The 24,079-nt window shown below is 37.1% G+C and overlaps 3 protein-coding genes across 3 annotated transcripts; 2 read left to right on the forward strand and 1 right to left on the reverse strand.

The window, feature by feature from the left end:
• Positions 1-179: 179 nt before the first annotated feature.
• On the reverse strand, positions 180-7,751 carry LOC101291338 (pyruvate kinase isozyme G, chloroplastic-like). Its single transcript, XM_004300216.1, has 12 exons — positions 7,232-7,751; positions 6,545-6,826; positions 6,205-6,370; positions 5,538-5,672; positions 4,734-4,844; positions 4,526-4,614; positions 4,344-4,406; positions 3,530-3,705; positions 2,716-2,818; positions 2,415-2,563; positions 552-660; positions 180-463 (listed from the first exon to the last, which is right to left on the reverse strand). The coding sequence occupies exons 1-12, from the start codon at positions 7,454-7,456 to the stop codon at positions 338-340; spliced, it is 1,734 nt and encodes a 577-aa protein (XP_004300264.1). The 5' UTR covers positions 7,457-7,751; the 3' UTR covers positions 180-337.
• A 2,038-nt stretch (positions 7,752-9,789) lies between these two features.
• On the forward strand, positions 9,790-12,177 carry LOC101312163 (5'-3' exoribonuclease 3-like). The gene is made up of 2 exons (XM_004301653.1): positions 9,790-11,185; positions 11,225-12,177. The coding sequence occupies exons 1-2, from the start codon at positions 9,790-9,792 to the stop codon at positions 12,175-12,177; spliced, it is 2,349 nt and encodes a 782-aa protein (XP_004301701.1).
• Positions 12,178-19,089: 6,912 nt separating this feature from the next.
• Positions 19,090-22,330, forward strand: LOC101291628. Its single transcript, XM_004300217.1, has 4 exons — positions 19,090-19,304; positions 19,395-19,516; positions 21,457-21,525; positions 22,003-22,330. Exons 1-3 carry the CDS (start codon positions 19,147-19,149, stop codon positions 21,474-21,476), a joined length of 300 nt encoding a protein of 99 aa, XP_004300265.1. The 5' UTR covers positions 19,090-19,146; the 3' UTR covers positions 21,477-21,525; positions 22,003-22,330.
• Positions 22,331-24,079: the final 1,749 nt, after the last annotated feature.

Consider the following 24,079-nt stretch of genomic DNA (forward strand, 5'->3'; position numbering starts at 1 on the left):
GGACCAAAATCAGAAAACAGCATTCACAAAGAGAAGTTACAACTCTGTATGGCATAGATTTAAAGAATACGATCCATGCAGATGATTCTTTAAGAAAATTGATTTGAGCTGATAAACAGTATCAATAAAAGCAAACAAATAAATTAAAGAAAACAAATTCACAGTACACTCTGCAACATCTAAAATTGGTATGACATGATTTCTTTATGTATTAGATATAAATCAACTTGATCTACTTTTGCATTCAAAATTGGGGCTATATTCATTAGATTTCAGCAAGTTCAACACAAATGTAAATTCGACTATCAACAACCAAAACAAACCTAAAAATAAATTCTCATTGGTTCGAAATACTTTCCACCTTACGAACTTGGATATGATGAGAAGATTCTTTACGCCAGATTGGTTGTGCGCCACTTTGGACAAGAGTAACATGCTCTCCCTCTTTCAAATGTCCCTTAGCCTATGCATCAAATTTATTGAAACAGTTTTACCACAAACGAAGAATAAGATAAAGGAAGAAACAGATTAAGAAATCAGTGATCACTAACCACTAATAGCTGTATTGCTCTTGAGTAAGTCTCCTCTGAATCATTTGAGAATTGCATATATATTGGGAGGACACCTTGATAAAGCACCAATCTCTGCTTAATCCTTTCTCTACAAAGCATAGAAAATGTCATGAGTTTAGAACAGATAACAAAAAAAACAAGTTTAACTTGTACACTTCCATAACCCCTCGGACAGAAAGACAACAGTGATTGCATTTGCAACTGGCATATGAAGCTAAAACATTGTGGAATAATTTCAAGAGTAAAAACCTAAAATAGTACCTGAACTATTGTGAAAGGTACTTTTTGGTACCTACGAATTTTTTTAATTGAAATGGTACCTCAAGTATTGCTCCATTACCATATCAGGTAATGAAGTAACACTTGAGGTACCATTTTGTTAGGTTTCCAGCCCATGTGTTTTTCGTAAGATGTTTCGTCTTAGAGTATGGTGTTCCAATAAGGAAAGTAAATCCTTATTGATGATGGTGTACCTGTAATCTTGATAGGAATAGGATTCCTATTTGGTGAAGAGATCTGAAGATCCTTATGGCTATATAAGGAGGGGGTCAGCTCTAGGTTTTGAATCGCAGAGACGAAGACCAAAGTGTGTTCCATTCTCGGTTAGAGGGTGAGAGAGGGCAGAGAGGAGAGAGATAGGAAGAGAAGTGAGAGAGTCCTTGTTTTCTTATTCTTTATGGTGTACCCATTATTAATATAGTGGAAATGTTTTCTGCCGGTGGATGTAGGCAAAGGTTTTGCTGAACCACCTTAAATCTGTGTTCTTTGTGTCTTGTCTCTGTGGTTGTTTCTCTTGGTTTGCTGTGTTCTTTTGGGGTTCCTTGACATACATAATTGGCCGATATCACAACACATTTCAAGTAAAAAAAAATCGTAGGTACCAAAATATACCTTTCGCAATAGTCCAGGTACCATTTTAGGTTTTTACCCTAATTTCAATGCCGCAGAAAACCTTAAAATTCCATTAAGGGTCAGAATGGAGCTAAACATAATTTAAATTTAAATTTAGTTTTACAGCAATATGACTCACGAAAATGTTCAGACTTCAGAGTAAAAATAGAAGAGAACAGTAAATATCCAGTATAGGGGTTAACACAATATTAGTCTCAAATGTGATGAACTTTTAGCTTTAAACACCAAAAAACACAGTTTAGGAGAAGGTTAGTTGTGTGAGAAGTATTCCGTGGAGGCAGAGAGAGGGGTTGTGTTGGTAGTATTTCAGTGTGGATGACAAAGAATATGAGGATCTTTGAGGGAGTAAGGGGAGACGAAGCAGATCAGTTATTAGCATCCACTTGGGCACCAGTGTCTTTTCAGTTTTGAATTATTCCTTCTGGGCTCTTTAGCATGATTGAAATGCTGTTGTGCTTTAGAAGACTGTGATGTACTCTTTTAAATGTGACATCTTGACACAACTCCAGTTATTAATTTTAGTGGTACCTACACTATCCATAAGACTCATTATCTCGTGTCCATTTCTTATAAGCAAATATAAATGGAATTGTGCACAAAAAACAAAAGATAGAATACAGCCCACCGTCCTTGACATAATTATGATAAGCGAAGAGCTATACCACAGAAGACTGATTTTTTTTTTTTTTTATCTACAGCAGCTATGTAACAGGAGTGACATGATATTTCTTTTCATCCAAATCTAAACAATTTGTGGGCACAGAAAGGGAAGTACTATTTAAAGCTCACATTTTTTCCAGGCCATACATATGTCATATGCGTATACTGCTGCACTATAAAACTAAAGACCATTGTGTGGACCTAAAAATATATCAAAATATATATGCACCATTTTCAGACATAATGCATATATTAGGATATCGGACTTACTCATTTGTGAAGGCAAAGATAGTGGAGCATGGCCTATAATGGCTTAAGAGTACAGCCATGGATCCTGTCCTTGTAAAAACAATGATGGGTGTATTGAGACTGTTGGCCATAATTGTAGAGTGGAAAGCAAACATTTCCCCCATATGTCTCTGTAAAAAACGTCCACATTTAAGATTCAACGAGCAGGAGCCTCAGGCCAAAGACAACATATAGTTAAAAAACCAAAAGGAAGAGAACAAAAAAAAAAGCAAAATCCATGAAAAAAAAAAAACATAAAATCCTATGTATGACCACTGCATACCTTGTAGGCACTTAATTGGATCGGAGGAATAGTGCTAATTGGTAGACTTGACTCAGTCCTCAATGCCACAGTATGCATTACTTTAACAGCTTTGAGTGGATATCTAGACATGAACTTACAGAAGTAATAAATATATGGAAGCACATATTGCCTGCTATAAAAATTTAAGCTGGTTCAACAAGAGATGATATACATGCTTCAGCCACAAACAAGGGAAAGCCAAAAGAAACAGAAGAACCAAGATTTTCAATTATCCATACTATTAGGCAAGTCAACAGCCAACAACAAAAGATGAACCTATAATAATATTAGTCTAGATTTTTTCAGACTCGCCCTCTCTAAAAACAATTATCATTTGATCACATGGTAGACAACCTCAGATTTCACCTATAATAATTAATGTCAGATGTTAGGGAATGCTATACTTATATAGTGACACCCTCCAGTGGCAAGAGAATAAACCACAACAGACTGACACACGACATTACCAATTAGAACCAGGAAAAGTTTACAAATTGAGAACATGGAAGTGATAACATGAAACTATTGTTCAAACAGATCTACCGAAAAATCGAATATAGCCCTTGAACAATGTGGAAAAACAATTACATAAAGTGATAAAACCACAAGGATGAAGAGATATTTCCAGTGTACCCAAAATAGCCCACAAAATATGTGGAGAAACAAATAAATAAAAACAAATAGATTATTCCCACATTACAGTGGTCCAATGGTTAGAGACAATAGAATCAATTTTCTATCAGAACAGTAGCTGGGAGTCACAAAAGCATCTAATGAATACTAGTGTACTTACTTTCCATGGGCAGTTTCTCCAGAAAGCATGATGGCATCGGCACCTTCTCTCACTGCAATTGCAATGTCAGAAACTTCTGCCCTGGTTGGTGTAGGATGATCGATCATGCTCTCCAACATATTAGTTGCTACAATAACTGGTTTCTGCATAGTGTGACACCTTCTAATGATGTCTTCCTGTTAAGATAACATAGGGTTCAGTTCCATAACAACATTAGCTTCAAAGTTGATCACAAATATTAACAGCTCAAGCTATGTAAAGAAATATCATCAGAGGGCCTAAGATATCCTACACGCTGGGTCATCCATTATTTGTCATCTCTCAAACACAGATAAAGTTACTGTTACATGCACTTCCTGGTTTGGGTATGAATTTGATATATTTGATCACATCCGACTAAAGACATCCTATAAACTTCTTCCGCCACCACTCAATATAGTCACCATAGTTGGAGATATGCTATCTCTTAGAGTATTTAAAAGGGAAATAGAGTTTAATCCTCATATATGATACACATAGATCTGATAACCATATGTCAAAATTAAGTAGTAACAATTATTTCAAATTAGATGGTACGTTGAAAAGATGCCAATTAAAAGATTTCAAACTACCATCACCTTTGCTTCAATTTTTGTTAAAAAACCATGATTTTTATACATAGATCCATAATTCACAGTTAGATTACTGAAAACTTATTTCTTAACTAGAAATTCAGAATAGAGCAGTCCATTATTATTGATATGTATGACTGGCATTCTGCCTCAGACTTGTATCATTTCGAGTCAGTGCATATATATAACATGAATGAAATTACCTGCAACAAAGGAACTTCCTCAATTGGAAGCTCAGCTCCAAGGTCTCCACGAGCAATCATAGCCTATAAAGTCCACCAACAAAAATGAAACTACATAATATGCCATTGCTGATGGTAATAACTAACAATTGAGGATCAGCTGGGCTACTGTTCATGAAAATAAAGTCACAACTAATGCTAACCCCATCAGATGCAGAAATTATTGATTGAAGATTTGGTATAGAGTCTGCACTTTCAATTTTTACAATAACATGAATATCTGCATTACAACCTGCAAGAAATACAACACTCAGTTCAGGAGTCAATAACATAGAGAAGCACCAAAAAGAAATTAACTAAAAATGAATAAGAGATTGAAAGTAGGAATAACTGAGGTGTCTAGAGTAATACCTTTGAGATAATCTTTCAACTCATGAACCACCGCAGCACTTTTTACGAATGAGACAGCATAGAAATCAACTCCATTGTCCACTCCAAACTTGATATCTTCCCAGTCTTTTTCTGTAGAAAGAGATCGATAGAGCATTAATGAAAATTGTAGTTGGAATATAGGATGAGAGATGTTCTGCTGACTGGATCAAAATGGTAGGGAAAAGCAGTTCATCAAGATTAGATAAAATAGTTCTTAACAAAGGAATAATCAGATTTGGTAATCGGTAATTTTCCGGTGAAATAAGCCTTTTTTTTTGGGAAGTGGTTGTATTGGACTTGGCAGAGGATTCATTATGGCTACAGTTTAGCAGAAAATATGGTGTTCTTAACATATATATCGATCCATTCTCTAATAACTTAATTTTTTTGGATAACAGTGCATAGTCAGATGTCTAATTACACACACACACACACACACAACAAAAAAAAGAAGCTAAATTGTCGTGCAGTTGCACTGTGTTAGCCTTTTCTTTTTGTTCATCTGGATATAAAGTAATAAGAGTTTTTCTGGTAGTTTGGGTCAGGTGAGGATTGGGATGAGCTGACAAGGCCAGATCATGCTCATTGCCTGGTATCACTATACACATAATTTATGGCTTCCCAACTCGTTGATGTTTATCTGGCTCAGAAGGCTATAGTATGTTAGTAAATTAATATTACTGTTTTCTTTATTTCTTACATGTTTGTTCCTTCTTATAAATAACAATGTGGACAACAAATGGAAAAATTCAAATAAACTCGCACAACATTAATGAAGAATACCTGTTATTGAAGGCAGAGTTGCACTTTTTCCACGCACATTTAAATGGCGCCTTGATTTTAGTTCTCCTCCATCAACTACTAAACATTTTACCACATCTTTTGTCTTTGACTTCACAGCTAAAGACATCATCCCACCTGGTAGAAACACAAGCTACATCATCAGGTATCGTCAAATTTTCAAAATATGAGTATAAAAGGGAGATGGTGAAAGAACTCTCTTTGTTACATTCATAGCTTATGAACTCAGCACATCAAATATTTGACATGTATACACACAAGTACGGAGTCTTTTCTCTTGTCAGATGACAGCATGCTATGATATCAGACTCACAATCTGGAATAGATCACGTACTTATTTGCTTAAACAATGTCTCAACAACTTGAGGTTAAGAAACACCAGCGCACTAAAAAAATCTAGTATAGCTCTATAGACTGGCTTTTCTCATCAAAGTTGATCACAGCAATAAATCAATAAATTTTTCAAGCTCCCAATTACAGAGTTCTAGATTCCACTGAATCACATGCACAAAATAAGGGCCGTCAATCTCTTGGAGTCAACATTTAACTTTCCAGTACATACTTACAAGTTACAACAAGAACAAGTCAGCTCAAATGAAAATTAGCTCATCTACCAATTTCGCACCCACAAAGAGACAGCTATACTTACCATCAACCAGAACTATGTCTCCAACCTCCACATCATTCACAAAGTCATCATAGTTTACACTAACAGTGTCTTTTGTGCAAACTCCTCTTTTAATTGTAAAGTTGAGCTCTTGTCCCTCTGCAAGCAGAATTGGTTGAGGCACATCCCCACTCCTAACCTCAGGACCCTACATGAATCATATAAAAAACTATGACCTTAAAACTTTGAATGGAAACCACATAAAAAGAAGGTGGAAGAATGAGGATGATCTATGAAAGAGTAAAGACCCTGAGCACCTAACAACAGGCTCATTACAATATGAGCAGGTGAAGAACGAGACGAAAATGTAATGTGAATGTACCTTGGTGTCCAGCATTATGGCTATAACCTTGTCTTTGAATTGAGAGTTGTACTCTTTGACAAGATCAATGGTTTTCTGGTGCGACGTATGGTCCCCGTGAGACATATTCAAACGCGCTACATTCATCCCAGTTTCTGCAAGTTTCCATATCATTTCACGTGAGCTTGTGGAAGGACCAATGGTACAGACTATCTTAGTTTTTCTTCGGCCACAGGCAAATGCCCTTCCCTGACCCACATGGTAATCATCATAAGACCGAATTTCATAAGTCAAGTTAACCCCCTGAAACAAATCAACAACATTTCACGGTTACAACTTCAAAGCACTCACGACTGATACTACCAATGCACTCTCACGGCAAACGTTCCCTCACTACACAGCAAACAAAAAAGTAGGCAGTTCAACTAATTCAACAAATTTGACAACTAAATTTCCAAGTTTCTTCTTTTAGCCTAAGCTTTCTAAGAGCATAGATCATAACAAACTAACAACATAGGTGTTTCAAGCACACTTCAAGCAAAAGACACACTTTCTGCCAATGTTGCCAAGCAATTTTGAAACCCATGATCTCAAATTTCGAAAGTATCAATCTTTCAACAGTCTAACTAAACAAGCAATACAAAACAAACTCAAGGAAACACATGAAATCAATACAACAACCCATATTGAGAGAAAAGGGAAACTCACAACACCACCAACAGGGCCATTAGGAGAGGCAGGACTGCCTCCACTGCTCTGCTGGGTGATCCTCACTGATCTAACACTGAACATTTGCTTCCGGTCATTTTCTCTCTTGGGTCTGTAGTCAAAGACAATAGATTCTCCCAAACTCTTGGAGGAAGCCAACCGATCAGTGGACCATGTCCGGTCAGGCTTCAGGGACATCCTGGCCGGAACATTAAGAGTCGTCATTGAACAAAAAAAAAAACAACAAAAAAAAAGCTCTGATGGTATTGGTAGACTCGAAAAAAGTGAGAGGTTAGGAGACAAAAGGCAAAGGGTGTGTTTATGTGGTGAAACGGAAGAGAAGGAACACAAGGACGAGAGAGAGTCTCGTTAACAAGTAACGAAGAGGAGGCAGTGAGTCCAGGTATACTTGTTTTGCTTGTTTACTAACTATTTTGGACAGTTGCCCCAGTCTTGGACAGACTCACTTGTTTCCTCTGGCATATTCTGCAGTATAAAGCCTTTCGTGTTTTTCTCATTCTTTTTGGCTGCATTGCGGGACCGGTCCTCTTTATTTTTCATATTTTATTTTATTAAGGGTAGAAGAGTCTTTTGCCATAAAACCTAAGTGATTGTCGACCGGAATACTAACTCGGAATATATATCGTCCACCTGGACGGCCCCCTGTCCATTTTTATACAGGGCTTCTAGAGTAACAATCACTATTAAAAGTAGATATTACAAGAGAAGCTCATATTCTCGTTAAGAAAGCACATGCTCGTGCACAGTAAAACATACAACATTTTTCATATCCTCTTAATTTTAAGGTCAGTTTCAATTGATGTAACGTCACAACACACGAAAGTAAATTTACCGATCACTTTTATTTACCCACCCTAATACCCACACACCTCGTTTTATGACATGTGTCATTTTTGTTAAGAGTGTGGCTATTGAGACCTCCAAATTTACTCACTATACCTCTCATTCTCTCAACATCTCTCTTTTACTTTTCAATATAAGTATTTGCTTACTACACCTCATTTTAAATTTCTAACACAACCTTAGTTATTTATTGATATATATTTCAATCAATTAATTACCTCTTATTCACTCAATAGACCTCTCATTCTTTGTTTTTTTTTTTCCTCTCTTTTTATTTTTCAACATCCATTATGCCTATCTTCATTTTTTGCTTACTTTTTTCATGCAAGAAAATGTTCTATCATGAACTATTCTATATATCTTTTTAATTGTTTTTCTCTTTTGTACTTTCTCCATTTTTTTTTCTTTTGAATAATTTGATCTCTGTTTTGTACCTCATAATAAATTATTTCAATAAATATATATTTTCAATAAATATATATTTTCTAAAAATCGATAGATATTTTTTTTGTACAAATATTTATGCACCTTGCAAGTATATGCATTCAACATGTATGATAATACAAAATTGTATGTCTCATAATCGATATTGATTATTTTCTTAGCTCTTATAAACTATATATATGCTTTAATAATAAAAATAAATTGAAAAACAAAAATATATAAAGAAAATAATAAAGAATAGAATCAATTATTATTGAATTAGAAAGTCTAAAAAGAATAAATATAATATTTTCTTTTGTATAATTATTGTCCATAATAGTCATTGTGTATAAGGATGTATATGTCATTTAATAATTCACAATAAAATGAGGTCTAGTGAGCAAATTTAGAGGTCTCAATAGCCGCACTCTTTTGTTAACTATACTAAACCATGGTTAACAAACAAGAATAAATAAATATTGTTTTCTTTTCATTTATAAATTTCGTAACAACACTAGTGTTTTTAATAAAAAAAAGCAACATGTCCGTCACAACACTAGTGATTTTCCTTGCTATTATAAATTCTAATGAGAATTCGTGCATGACCGAGTTTTAAAATCTCGAAACAACTTTTTTTTATTATTACATAAATTTTAACTGCGGAAATCGAACTCATAATCTTTCACTTATTAAATGAGAGACTATGCCACTAGATTAAATGGTATTGGACAATCTCAAAACTACTCGTACATTATTCGTTAAAAAAGTGTATCTTTTTGTTAATTTCTTATTTCTTTCTCCGGCTGTAAAAAGAAAAACACAATTCGCGCAGTTCCAGTCCCCGAACCCAATCAAAACTTGAAGACCCTGCTGTTGCTGCTGCTGCTCCTCACCGAGTCACTGGTCCTATTCACACAGAAAATCAAAAATGAAGATCTCCAAGACGACCAAGACGCCCAACACTACCGCAACTCTCTTCTAAGAACTAACCATTCACTTCTTCAATCGCCGCCGTCCCTTCCTCCACCTCCTCCTATCATCTCAAGGTAACCCCTTTGCTATTTTAGTAATTTACACCCACATTGGGGATTAGGGTTTTAATTTTAATTTTAATTTTAATTTTTTACCGACTCCTTTTCGTGAGAGAGTAGGAAATCCAGATTGAATTAGGATTTGCAATATTAATCAGACTATATAAGATTGAGTTGCAATATTTACCCAAAAAAATATAAGACTGAGTTGTAGTAGAGGAAAAGTTGTAAATATTGAGAATGGGAGTTCCGGCTTTCTATAGATGGTTAGCGGAGAAGTATCAGCTTGTTGTTGTAGATGTGGTGGAGGAGGAACCCATTGTGATTGATGATGTTTCGATTCCGGTTGATACCTCCAAACCCAATCCTAATGGTCTCGAGTTTGATAATTTATACCTAGACATGAATGCCATTATCCACCCTTGTTTTCACCCTGAGGATAGGCCGAGTCCGACCACATTTGATGAGGTGTTTCAGTGCATGTTTGAGTATATTGATAGGCTTTTTGGGATGGTGAGGCCGAGGAAGGTGTTATACATGGCCATTGATGGAGTTGCCCCCAGGGCAAAGATGAACCAGCAGAGGTCACGGCGGTTTAGAGCTGCGAAAGACGTAGCTGATGCTGCGGTGGAGGAGGAGAGGCTTCGTGAGGAGTTTGAAGCAGAAGGGAGGAAGCTCCCGCCTAAATTAGAGTCACAGACTTTTGATTCCAATGTCATTACGCCTAGGACTCCTTTTATGGCTATTTTGTCGGTTGCATTGCAGTACTATATTCATCTTAGGTTGAACAATGATCCTGGGTGGAGAAATGTTAAGGTTATTCTTTTTGATGCAAATTCTCCGGGTGAAGGGGAACATAAGATTATGTCATATATTCGTCTTCAAAGAAACCTTCCTGGTTATGATCCTAATACGCGTCATTGTTTGTATGGTTTGGATGCCGATTTGATTATGCTGGCTTTGGCTACACATGAAGTTCATTTTTCAATTCTTCGGGAGGTGGTTTACACTGCACAGCAAGACAAATGCTTACTTTATGGTCAGATGGGGCATTTAGCCGCAGATTGCCAAGGAAAGGCAAAGCGTAAGGATGTGGATATGCTTGATGTTGATCAGAAAGGTACTGGTGCTGAGGTTGTGGCCAAGAAGCCGTACCAGTTTCTCAACATTTGGACTCTTAGAGAATATTTAGACTGTGAGATGCGGAATATTCCAAATTCCCCATTCGAGATTGATCTTGAGCGCATTATCGATGACTTCATATTTATTTGTTTTTTCGTTGGAAACGACTTCCTGCCGCATATGCCTACTCTGGAGATTCGTGAGGGTGCAATCAACTTGCTTATGGCTGTATACAAAAAGGAATTTCATGCACTGGGTGGATATTTGACTGATTCAAGTAAGCTGAATTTGAGTCGGGTGGAGCATTTCATTCAGGCAGTTGGTTGTTTTGAAGATAAAATATTCCAGAAACGAGCTCAGTTGCATCTGCGGCAGGCACAAAGAATCAAACGTGCCAAGGAGCAAGTTCCCCAAGTGCAGCCAGATTCTTTAGTTGCAGTTAATCGATTTCAAGGTTCTCGTCTTGCTTCAGGTCCTTCTTCTGCGCCATATCAACAGTATACTAGATTATCTGGTAGGGGAAATCTTGAAAAAGTTGCACGCTTGTCTTCAGAGGCATCAAGTATCGGTGCTGCTATTGTTGAAGCTGAGAACAGCAGTACTCCTGATGTCGAAGAACACAAAAATAAAGAAGATTTGAAAGCAAAGCTCAAGGAGGTTCTTCGTGAGAAATCTGATGCTTTTAACTCTAAAAGCCCCCAAGAGGAAGACAAGGTCAAGTTGGGAGCACCTGGTTGGAAGGATAGGTACTATGAAGAAAAGTTTTCCGCCAAAACTCAAGAAGAACGTGAAGCAGTTTGGAAAGATGTTATCTTGAGATACACAGAAGGTTTGTGTTGGGTGATGAATTATTACTATGAAGGGGTTTGTTCATGGGAGTGGTTTTATCCTTATCATTATGCACCCTTTGCTTCTGATCTTAAGGACATAGGTCAGCTAAATATAAGCTTCCACTTGGGCACTCCCTTTAAACCCTTCAGTCAACTGTTGGGGGTTTTCCCAGCTGCAAGCGCTCATGCCCTTCCTGAGAACTACAAAAAGTTAATGATTGATCCAAACTCGCCTATTATTGACTTCTACCCTACTGACTTTGAAGTGGATATGAATGGGAAACGGTATGCATGGCAGGGTATTGCAAAGTTGCCATTCATTGACCAAGATCGTCTTCTTTCTGAGGTTGCAAAAATTGAACACACATTGACAGAGGAGGAAACCCGGAGAAACTCCATGATGTTTGAGATGCTCTTTGTTTCATCTTCTCATCCTCTCTCTGTATGCATATACTTTCTTGATGATTGTAGTAGACAGTTGACAGACAAAGACCGAGTTGAGGCTAAGCAACAAATTGATCCTAAATACAGTGAAGGGATGAATGGTTATCTATCTTCATGTGCTGGACAGTCATGTCCACCTATTTTTCGGTCTCCTGTTAAATACATGGAGGATATTATGGACAACCAAGTCATCTGCGACTGTGACAGTGGGGGATCTGAAGCCTGCACCTAATCTATGGCATGAAGATTCTGGGCAGAACCATCCTAGAACCACTTCACAAAGACATCTTGTAACACCCCAGGACTCATTCCGCCGTAACACGATATTGTCCGTTTTGGGCCCACCGGCCCTCACGGTTTTGTTTCCGGCAGCTCAGGAGCAGCTTCCCAGTAGGTCACCCATCTTGGGATTGCTCTAGCATCAACATGCTTAACCTTAGAGTACCCATCCCCTCCGAAGCCGCTGAGCCACCAAAAGGCCTCGTGTTAGATTGGAGGTGGGCATGTACATATACAGCACATAACCCCTCTCCGTTTGGCCGATGTGGGATATTACAATCCACCCCCTTGGGAGTCCGACGCCCTCGTCGGCACACTCGCACCACACAGCAGAGTGGCTCTGATACCATTTGTAACACCCCAGGACCCATTCTGCCGTAACACGATATTGTCCGTTTTGGGCCCACCGGCCCTCACGGTTTTGTTTCCGGCAGCTCAGGAGCAGCTTCCCAGTAGGTCACCCATCCTGGGATTGCTCTAGCATCAACATGCTTAACCTTGGAGTACCCATCCCCTCCGAAGCCGCTGAGCCACCAAAAGGCCTCGTGTTAGATTGGAGGTGGGCATGTACATATACAGCACATAACCGCTCTCCGTTTGGCCGATGTGGGATATTACAATCTGATACCAACTGTCATGACCCACCCCGAATTTCACCCTGAAACTCGAAGTAAATCCTGCGGGGACCACCTCCAAGGAAAATTTACCGAAAATTCGGCATAACCTCCCTTGAAAATGGACAACCCTTCCTAAATAAAACACCTGCAAACACTTCTAAAAGTTCCAACTCCAACCTTAACTCCTGGAGCCTTCGAGCTCCCCACAAATCACAACATCTCCCAAAATAGATTCACTAATCTAACAAATAATCCTATAACCAACAACCACAAATTCAGAGCAACTCTACTTGAGAGGAGAGGAACTAGAAATAAATAGAAATAAGCGGAAGCTATACTATTGACTATGCCTCTTCACCATGTACGCTCAGCCTCACTATGCTAACCTGCAACTGGGCATTTATAAAACGAAGAGCCCAGGGGAAAACATTTGAAACCGTTAGAGTGAGTGGACAAAAACATAAATTTAATGAAAATATTTATGCTTTCCCAATTTACATTTCCATAGAAATATGCTGCATGCGACAGCTCAAAAATGCTCAACACAAAAACTGGCAATTTCATGACTAGCTCCGGCCAGTCTCCAAAGCTCAATAAAATACAGCCTCTCAGGCTAAAATAAAATATGTATGTATTACATTTGTCATATCCCTTATATGAATTTTCTTGAAACAACAAAGACAAATAGAAAATTCACACAAGGCTACGACGCTTGCGTCTAACGCTCACGTCGCACCATAATGGCATTTTATCTCATTATGGTGGAAAAGACGGTGTATAAATATATACGCGCATATCCCCTATATAAATTATTATATTTATATAGGGCTACAACGATTGCGTCTAACGCTCAAGTCGCACCATAATGGAATTTTTACCTCAGTATGGTGGAAAAGCACGTATAGTTAGCTAGCATTCCCTCATATACATATTATTCTCATAATCATCCAAATATGGATATATATACATACTCACCGAAATTCTCAATTTCGGTTATTCTCCAACAATAATGAAAATTGCCAATTATCATAAAAAGCAATACGCACACGACTCTACCGAAAATCTCATTTTCGGTAACTTTCCAAATAACACGATAGCCATTAAAAATGAGAACATTTACTTCTGAAAATGACTTCGCGAAAATAGACAAATCCATAAATTGATATTCAATAAAATCAATCATTTAATGTAGAATCACCGTATGCATATATTTTAAAACAAAAGTCCACTCACAACTTTAGGCCTAAGCCTGACGTCGATCCGAGGTCTCTTTTGCTTGAGCCTCCTCACGTCCTGTTTCCAAAAGTAAGATTAATTTCCCCACTAATACTCCAAACATTTACAAAATAGGCAAAATTAAACGTGAGCCAACCACGCTCATCATTGCCTAATTTCGATATTCCTAATTCGAAATGCTCCAAACTTCACCGGAAAAAAAATGGCAGCCTTAGCACAACCTTCATAGATTATACGACTTTAATCTAATGGCCGGATTCTACATTAATTAACCGCCAAAAATACTCGGAAATTCACAAACCTAACCAAAACTCCTCCAAAAATTCTATAATCCACTTCATTAAACTCCTTTAATTATTACACATTTAAAACCATACAAAACTCCCAAACAGCGGCGGCCGGAGGCCTATTCCGGCGACTTCCAATGCCTACCAAATTTTAACAGCAGTTTCATCTCAACATCCCAAACAACTTTCGTAACTATCACTAAGTCCAATTTCAAGCCTAAATAGGGTAATCAAATCAAAACATCCAAAAATCACCCAATTCAAACCCTAGCCCGAAAATCGTCCTACACACTTCGAATTGGATCATTACCTTCTAGGGAAATGCTACACACGGAGAGCACTTCCAAATGGAACTGAAATCATCAGAAATGGTGGCCGGAAGAGCGAGTTCCGGCGTCGGGACTCCACCACGCAGCCGAAGCTTCCGGGCGAGCTCTCTCCTTCACGGCGGCGCTAGGGCAGCTCCCACCGGTCCAAGAAGAAGGCTGGGTCGACGGCCGACCGTTTGGGACCGGTGCGCCGGTCTATGGTGGCCGGACGGCGGCGGACGGCCAAGAAGAATTCCGGCAGCAAGAGAGAGAGAGAGAGAGTCGGGGAAGAGGAGAGAAGAGAAAGAGAAGGAAAAGAGAGGGAGGGAATTGGGCCTCCCAACCGGTCCAACCCATTATAACCACACCAACTCCAAAAATAAAACACCCCGAAAAAATACCCCAATAAAAATTACCTTTTACTAGCTAAAATTTACTATTTTTACCGTCGTCAAATTTTTCTCCTACGAATAATTCTCCGAAATAATCGTCCCTCAAAACCCCTCTAGGGACCAATTAAACCATAATTTATTGACGGAGACGGTAAAATTCTTATTATAATCAAGCTAGTAAATAAGGTAAAAATTTAAGGGTCGGGATGTGACACATCTTGGGGATGCTGCACATCGACCGGTTGTTAATAGCTTACAGGTGAGGGTAGACAACAATAGTTATGCTAACCAAATGCATGCCCATCGACCACTGTCTCATGCAGGGCCTCAATATTACCCATTTTACTCTTCCTACAATGATCAGGGACTACTTGGAGTGCCACCACCTAGAACATTTCAGCAACATCAAGGTCAACACTACCAAAATTCAAGTTTCACTGGTGAACGGCATTCATCATTAGCTGTGTACAATGCTCAGAATAGATCTTCTCTGGGCACCCTTACTATCAGTCAGGAAGACATCTGAATGGTGGGCTCATTTACCCTCAGAGACCTATGACACAAGCTCCTCCAGGCTCGAGACCTTCTCAAGGAGTTTATAACAAGTATCAAAGTTACTAGCCATCTGGAGCGCCTCGTTATCAAAGGTTTTGATGGCGGGATTCCACAGATTAGTCAGAATACAGGCAGAAGGTATGGTACAGGAAAGAGTATGTTCATTGAATTAGGTCCAGGACATCGATTAGGTTCTGTACATTGTCATATATATCTTAATGTACATTCCACAGGCACAAGATTAGTTGCATTATTACTTTTCATCAGTGACTGTAGATTGAAATATTTTTGTTCAGTTCATTCTGGTGTTGAGAAGAGTTGTATATTCCTAATTCTTTTTAAAAGTCTTAACTACAGAACTATATTCGAGTTTTAGTTTCAATTTGAACTTGGTTTCTTTTTCTTTAAGTTTAATTTTAGCAAAATCGCATCTATATCAACATTGCCTCAAACTAATAATAGAACACTGAAAATCTACATAATCAAAGAAAACCAAATATTGCCATAACTTAGCCACTAAGAGTCAGAAAATTGACCAAACCTAACCATTCACACTTCTTGATCAAGATTAGTTTGAAGGACGAGGCATTGCATTATGATCATCACTCATCAGATCATATCTCGTTGCTGGGTTTATGCCATTGACACACACACAGAGACACGTTTATTGCCTTCTAGTCAATTTTCATCTGTAAAATTGTTATATACAATTTATTGGCCACCTTGATGGACAAGAAAAAGTTCGCTTTTCGACACATACTTTATCTATCTATTGCTTCTTTCTGATCATTCTTTTTGTATAAAACTATCTATCTATCTATTGCTGTGGTGGACTGCCTTCAATCTGTGCTCGCATAGAGGTGGAACTGATCACGCATTGCCACCGTGAACTCAGTTCCACAAAAGCAACAAAACTTGGAGCTCTGCTTGGAAAACTTAGCTATCTATCGTACAAGTATCTTGCCATTTGAATTATCCTGTTCCAGACACTTCCGTCACTTCACTGCTTTGACATGCTTCCTGTTGTTGAAACTTCTTCAACAAGATAATAAATGATAACAGAAGGCAAATCGTGGAAGTAGCACCGGATAATACATAGAGGGCCATAAAATTCTTGAGGCTCAAACTATCTGGTCCATCAGAAGTTGCATTGTTTGAACACTCATGATTGGGTGTTAACGATCTTCAAGTAACTTCAGTTCTCCATTCTCCAGTAACTAGAATTGCCTTGGTGAAATACTGAATTTACGGGCAATTGGAGACCCTTTCTGAAATATCTGCAAGGTACATATTTATAATTAGTTGGTTGATTAGAATCTGGTTTTATTTCTTCTAGTTTAGACAATTAGACATAGTTTACTTCATCTGTCATGAAATATATAAAGAATAGTACAAGAGGAACAATATAGTCACTACTCACAAAGCCTAGTCCTCCCAATTTAAAGATCATTATAGGACATGTGTAATCTTCCATTTTTAAGAGCTTAAAATTTTAGACCTGATGGATACATTCTGCACAAATGCATACCGTTATTCAAATGACAGTAGTCTTATTCTCCTTCTAACGGTGGGAAAACTCTCTTATTATGACCATGAGCAGATTTATCTCGAGTGAAGATGTTCATTGGCCGGTGAAGAACCAAAACCAAGTTTGAGGTCAAAGATTTTAGGTTTATGAGTATCAACCATATTAATGTTTTGTTGTATCACAAAGACATCATTCTCTAATGGGATACTTACAACCTTTGTATGTGTAACCATATTGAAACTCTGACATTGATTAGTTTATATTCTCTTTAGGAGAATCATGTCACTTAGGTACATATGCCCACAGATTGAATGTGTTAATATGGTTTGTCTCTAGGACTTTAACCCAAGCAAATGCCATAGCATTTACATAAAATTTTATCAAGATCTTTTCTCAACTCATTTGCTGAGATATTTCTCAAAACCAAAATAAGATGATGAATAGACAATCTTTCTCCCCCTCATGACAAGAGGAGTGTCTCATTGAGGTGATGACAACGTACTCGAAAATGCGGCATATAGACTAGTGGTTATCAAAACTTGTAACTCATTCAACATAACACTCTCGGTAAATTATGACTTAGCTAGTCATGTCTGGTTTCAATGAACTTTTGGTTCATGATATTATATGTCTTAAGTTATTGTAGAAATTTAACACTGTATGCACTCTTCTGAGCCATCAATGATACATATAATCAAAGGTTTGAGTTTGAAATTTACTATTAGAACTTCGGGTTCTACAGTAAAATATTTTGAAACTTCTGGTTCAAAAATATTACACTCGAAATTCATATGATTGAGATGTAGGGTTGTTGGCCCGAATGAATAATAATAAAATTTAAATGAAAGTATTGTAACGAAAGTGCATAACAAAATGAGAAAATTGTAATGAACATAAATAAATAAACTTCACATTGGAAACTTCTGGTTCCATAGATGAAGAAAAAACACAGAACTTCACCAAATATGATAATCTTAACTTCGCCAAATATGATAATCTTGATTTACTGATCTCCATAACATAATATCATATAAGGTGAGGAACTTCAAGCCCTCATATGATTCAAAATGTGGTTTTGATCATTGTATAACTGTGAGGAACTTCTGGTCCTTGTTAATCGCGTAAGCTTTGAGAGACTTCATGTCACAATTTTGATTATTGTTCTTACGAGGAACTTCAAGTCCTCTATTGTTTGATCAAGAGACTTCAGGTCTCGATCTATGATCACACAATTCACAACTAGGTGTAACCATGAGTTTACTCTCAAATAATAAAATTGGAACATATCGTGAAATATACAAATTGACAAATACATCCATTCGGTCATAAAACTAAAACCAGGATCATCACCAAATATTAACAAATTAAAATACAGTAGAATAATTGAAACGCGTCTCTAACCATACTGATTGACGAATAGAAGATTTAAAGATAACATAGATCGGCTAAACTATTATCAGAGATATTGAAAAACTCATAGATCAAGAAAGTTTATGGCTAGGCAACAAAATCATCCCATATGACTCATGGATCATCATAAAGTACAACAATAAAGACGAAAAACAAAGTATGATCGTGTAAAAGTGAACGGCAAAAATCAGTTTTGGTTTTCTAGGGTTAATCGTTATCAACACGACTCTATCTTTTGAGTTGATAACGTGTTGTACAGTAAAGAAAAGAATACACAGAAAGAATAGTTGGGATGAGGTGGAAGTGTACACATTAATTCTCACTAGCCTCCTTATATAGAGGTAGAATTTATACGGAGTACATAACTAACAAGTAATTACGTGGACAACCACATAATTTATAATATTTATAACAAATAAGAAATTTTATGTTTTTTTAGAGAGTAAGAAATTTTATGGTAATATCAAAGTTATCCTACTTTTTTGATGTTCAATATTTCCGGTGTGTGTTCAGTGTAACCTTTACATAAAAATACCCCCAGTTTGATTCTTCTTCCTCTCAGTTGCCGATTCTAAACCCCCTAAAACCCATGGCCTCCTTTGCCGCCAGGTCCATGCTCCGCTCCGCCGCCGCCAGAACCACCACCCTAGGTTCTCGGGTCGCCTCCGCTGCTCGACCAAAACCCGCCTCCGCACCATTCAGCATCCCCAAGCAAAACAAAAACCCCATCTCTCACGCCATTTTCAGGTACCAAACCATAAACCCTAAATTTTTGTTATGATTCTTCGCTTTCAGTTTTGACATTATTGAAAATCTTGTTTGATTGAGCTTGTGAAGGTCGCCTGTGGAGTTGAGCTGCTGCGTGGAGACGCTGCTTCCCTATCACACTGCCACAGCCTCTGCATTGCTTACTTCCATGCTCTCTGTCTCGCAACGCTCCTGCGGTTGGACCCCTGAAGGTATTCCCTTTCTGCATTTGAATCGATTATGTGGAATTTGTGAAACTGTGGTTGATAGTTGCTGAAATGTGTTGTGTGTGGCATTGGAATTAGAATTTACCGAGTTAGTATATGGTGTGTTCAATCTTGTTTCGTTTTGTGTACATTACAAGTTATGTCATCTAGTCTTGTAATATGAAGAGAAAAGTTCATGGCTTTAACTGATATTTGTCTGTCTGTTGATATAAACTTATGGAAGCAATGTTCTTTCTGATATTTTATGTGTAAATTCATTGCTAAATATGTCAGCTTTCTAACTAGATTTGCGTGTGTTACAGTATATAATTCAATTTGGTGCATATAGTTGTTATATTCATCATCTGCAATAGTCATGAGGGCGGACTTCATTGCCCCTTAGAGATACTAGTGGTGTTGAAGCTGGAATAATTTAGTTTGTTTAAATATTTGCAAGAGCAGCACACACCCCAAAAGCTTTTTTTTGGTTGCTTCATTCGTTTATGGAGCATAGGAATCGTTTTATGTAGTCCATTATTAGTTTGGTCACTATTTGATCTTTCTATTCTAGGAAGTTGGAGTCAATTAGGTCATAATCAAGGCTGTGAATTGTAGATGACAACCAGACTAGAAAGACTAGTAAAATACGCAAAAGAAATATTTTGGTTAATGATTGGATTCATGGTCTGAATCTTGAGTTTGCAGAGTGAAATAGGGTTTTGTTTACTTTTTATATTTTATATTTTTATTTTTGTCTGAAGCCCAGTGATATATAGAAGCGAATATCGAGATTTATGCCCTGAAGAGAATGGTAAAAGAGATGAAAATGGGTAGAGAAAATAAAGTGATTTTCTTTGTTTAACCTCTGATGATCATCTTCAAGCATTTTGACAGCTAGGTGGCTAGTCGTCTATAAAAGATAAACCTGAATTAGACTTATCAAGAATGCATCTTTTCGCATTACTTAGGTCTACATTTTAATTGTGTTGAGTTTTTTATTAGGTGCAAGCACAAATTTATAATTTTAACCTACAATCTAGGTGGCCTAATTGTTTTACCTTTCAATTGCTAGAACGCATCTTTTCACATTACTTACGTCTACATTTTAATTGCGTTGAGTTTTCCATTAGGTGCAAGCACAAAAATATAATTTTTACCTACAATCTAGGTGGCCTAATTCTTTTTCCTTTCAATTGTTTTCTTTTTCTGAGAAGGGGGTTGATGTTAGATGATGATGGCTGGAAGTGTGGCCAGGACATTTGCATTAAATTGTGTGAGACCATTCTTTTTGTCCTTTTTTTTTTTTTTAATTTTCAAATTTCCTTATTTCCATTGGGTGATCCCATCCTCTACATTTTTCCTGTCTTGCACAATGAAAGAATGCATGTGCTTTGTCTTTTGTAGGGCAAGACAAGACTAGATGAGGATGAAGCATCAAATATGGAGTGATTTGGATATGTATTTGTTGTCAACTATTGAGAGTATTTATTGGTTACTGTTCTCCAGTAGACTAGATGAGAAGACCCTCAACTTAAAGTTATGTGGACATTTGAGAAGATGAACTCTATGTTTGATAACAATAAAATTTTAAGAATTTGTCTTTTGCAAATTTTGTGCATTCCTTTTTGTTTGGTTGACATAGCCACGTTTACATTCAGTATATAATTCAATTAGTAGACATTACCCATGCAGAATTTTGAGTTTGTGTAAAAGTAAATTTCAGATTTGTGTGTCTATGGCAGTTGTATTTTATTCATATGATTTGTGCTGTTTTCTGCTGATATGAAGAATAAAACTTTGAATGGAATTGCATAAGGGTATTCCAACATGAAAACACTAGCTGAAATTTTTTTTCTTGTCTTTGTTATTCATGTCAGTATAATCATACAACGAAGTAATAATTTTAACAATAAAAATAACAATACTAATATGTTGTATTCACTCAGCTTGCAATGATGAATGCTGAATATCAGACGGTTCCAGCAACATTATATGTGATTGCGCCCTAAGACAAGGTGGTAAAATACAGCTTCTTACTAGGGTTTTGTAGATGATTCTGTGAGTTTCTATAGCTGGACAAGGTGGAAATGATAATCAGTCTGTAGTATGATGGTGATGATAACATGTATTGCACATATGTACAATTTGGGTTCATGTTAACCGATGGTTTCTTCGTTGCATTCTCTGACTAAATGTTTTGATTGTTAGTGGGTTGCTTCCACATCAAAAATTTGTCCTTAATGTGGGATTTCCTTTAATTACTTCACAGGGTAGTTGAGTGATTGTACTTTATGGTCGTAGAATAATTTTGGGACATGTCAATACAGTAATTATTATCCAAGATGAGAACTTTGCAAGGATGAGTGGCTGGAGCGAGAAAACAAAACTATTTTTTGACTGTTATGAGTTAATCGTATTCTTCCGGATGCTGCCCCCTTCTCCTTTTAAATCTTTCCTGAGCTCCCTTTGACTTTCACTGTTTCTTTGTTTAGGAACTGATGATTCCTAGTTAGCAGACTTCAGTGTTTGGCTTGGAGACTTAAAGGTGCACTTATGTTTTACATTGCCTATAAAGGTTCACAGTGGTTCAGGCAGTTTTGCTCTTTTTCGGTTGCTGAGGAAAAACTCAAATAGACTGCATTGAGTTATTGTTTGATGCGATGACTGTGTGAGAATGTGAATTAGTTTGGTGCCTTTGTGATTTATTTTTTCTGTTCATTAATTTTTTCATTTAATCTGTGAGAATGAAGTTGTACTGAACCTTTTCGGGTTAGAAAATGTAGACAAAGTAAAGAGATGCAAGAGTCTCTAGACTTTGTTAGAAGCAATAGTGAAAGGAAAAGTCATAGTGTTTTGATTTTCTAGCACGAGTGAGCAGGTTATATATAGAACCTTGTCAGGCCAGGTTATGCATTTGGTTCCTTTTAGCGTTCAACGCACATAGAACGGCAAGATTAACTATCTATTAACTAATTAGTGTGGAAAGAATTTCGTATCTCTGACTTGGGGAATGTGGAATTAAGTTGACATCATGAGTCTTGAGGGTTGGGAATGAAGATGAACAGATCTTTTCTTTATACAAAGATGAACAGATGTTACAGATCTTTGCAACATCAAAGTTGATCATTTCTTCATTTGGTACGTGTAATAGCAGTGGTGAACTGTATTCAATCTGGTATGCTTCTTGTAATTGCAGTCAATGCAGTGATAAAAGGATACATGAGGATTTTGTTTTATAATTAATGCAAGTCGTTGCCAGTGTCCTAATCCGTCAAACTTCCTTTTGATATACATGCTTAGCTGCTGCAAGTTATCCCGTGGTTGAGAGGAAATTCAAGTTCCCTTGTTGTCATAACCAGCTAGAATTATTATGGAGCATCATTTTCATGCGGGCTATAAGCTTGAACTGCATGAAGTTTGGATTGGATACCATGGTCTTTGGCTTCCATGATATGTTAAAAGTGAAAAGTATTCAGCTCAAAATCGATTACATTATATCACTTAGCGGTCTTAGCCCGTGAAACAGTTGAGTTCCGTTCAAAAAAAAAATGTTCGAGTCATTTCTATGCATCTATTTTGGTTATCAACCTGGTTACCAACTGATCAAGAAAATCATTCTCAACTATCATTGGACATAAATCTAAGGTCTCGTTTGTTTTACGGAAAATAGACATCAGAAAATTTTTCCTGTGTCTGGGGAAGCAGAAGGAAAGAAAACACTATCCTAATTGTAAGAAAAATGTGGGGAAAATGGTTCCTTTCAAAATCCAAAAGAACCACTTTTCTTCATTCTTTCCCTGTATTTATTACTCACAACTTAATATTTTATTATTATAATTATCAATTTTCCCGATGACTTTCCTTATGTTACCAAACATCGGAACGAAAAGTTCTTATAAAATTTCATTCCCGTTCACTTTCTCTTCTCATAAGAAAGATGAAGGAACTACTTTTTCTTCCGTGAACCAAACGAGGCCTAATAGTAGAGAGAATGGCCTTGTATTCTTGTTCTCTTCCTTTATGTACGCTTTGCTTTCTTTTGCTTTGCCCAGGTGAATGAATTTCATCATTATTGACCCCAAAAAAAAAAATCATTCTCAACTAGAGAATTATTTTCAAGTACAATCATTTAATTTTTCACCCTTGGATGTAAATGTAAGAGTTATTAAGTATTTTTATTTGGTCAAGTTGATGACCAGGCAAACTCTACTGCTACTTTAGTTTGTCTTTATTCTTTAACTTCGTACGTCACTAATTATTTTTAAGAAAAATTCCCACAAGCCCTAAATTCAGAGTAATTTTTCCTACTAACAAAATAAGATTTTAAAATGCCCATCAACCCAATAGACTCTTAAGATCTACTCCCATTAACAAAAATTTTGACTTTTTGTTGTTTTTTTCCTTGACGAGATTACCCCTGCCTCTTATCTCTTTTTCTATATCCTCTCTCATCTCTCTCTCTCTCTCTCTTTTTCTCCTCTCACGGAAATCTAACTCTCTCTCTCTCTCACTCTAAAAAAGGCAAAGGCTCATCTCTCTCATCCTCCGCCGTCTACGCCGTCACCAACG

The sequence above is a fragment of the Fragaria vesca genome, linkage group LG5 (genome assembly GCF_000184155.1).
Source record: "Fragaria vesca subsp. vesca linkage group LG5, FraVesHawaii_1.0, whole genome shotgun sequence".
Classification (NCBI taxonomy): Eukaryota; Viridiplantae; Streptophyta; class Magnoliopsida; order Rosales; family Rosaceae; genus Fragaria; species Fragaria vesca.

What these genes read in the sequence shown, in the direction of transcription:
- LOC101291338 (XM_004300216.1), bottom strand. Translation starts at nt 7,456, where the DNA reads ATGACGACTCTTAATGTTCCGGCCAGGATGTCCCTGAAGCCTGACCGG. An exon ending in TAATTTCTGCATCTGATGGG is followed by an intron (nt 4,407 to 4,525) that starts GTTAGCATTAGT and finishes TGGACTTTATAG; the next exon opens with GCTATGATTGCTCGTGGAGA. An exon ending in GGAGAAACTGCCCATGGAAA is followed by an intron (nt 2,819 to 3,529) that starts GTAAGTACACTA and finishes GTTCATGTCTAG; the next exon opens with ATATCCACTCAAAGCTGTTA.
- LOC101312163 (XM_004301653.1), top strand. Translation starts at nt 9,790, where the DNA reads ATGGGAGTTCCGGCTTTCTATAGATGGTTAGCGGAGAAGTATCAGCTT. An exon ending in ACAGTATACTAGATTATCTG is followed by an intron (nt 11,186 to 11,224) that starts GTAGGGGAAATC and finishes GCTTGTCTTCAG; the next exon opens with AGGCATCAAGTATCGGTGCT.
- LOC101291628 (XM_004300217.1), top strand. Translation starts at nt 19,147, where the DNA reads ATGGCCTCCTTTGCCGCCAGGTCCATGCTCCGCTCCGCCGCCGCCAGA. An exon ending in ATCTCTCACGCCATTTTCAG is followed by an intron (nt 19,305 to 19,394) that starts GTACCAAACCAT and finishes GAGCTTGTGAAG; the next exon opens with GTCGCCTGTGGAGTTGAGCT. An exon ending in CTGCGGTTGGACCCCTGAAG is followed by an intron (nt 19,517 to 21,456) that starts GTATTCCCTTTC and finishes GTATTCACTCAG; the next exon opens with CTTGCAATGATGAATGCTGA.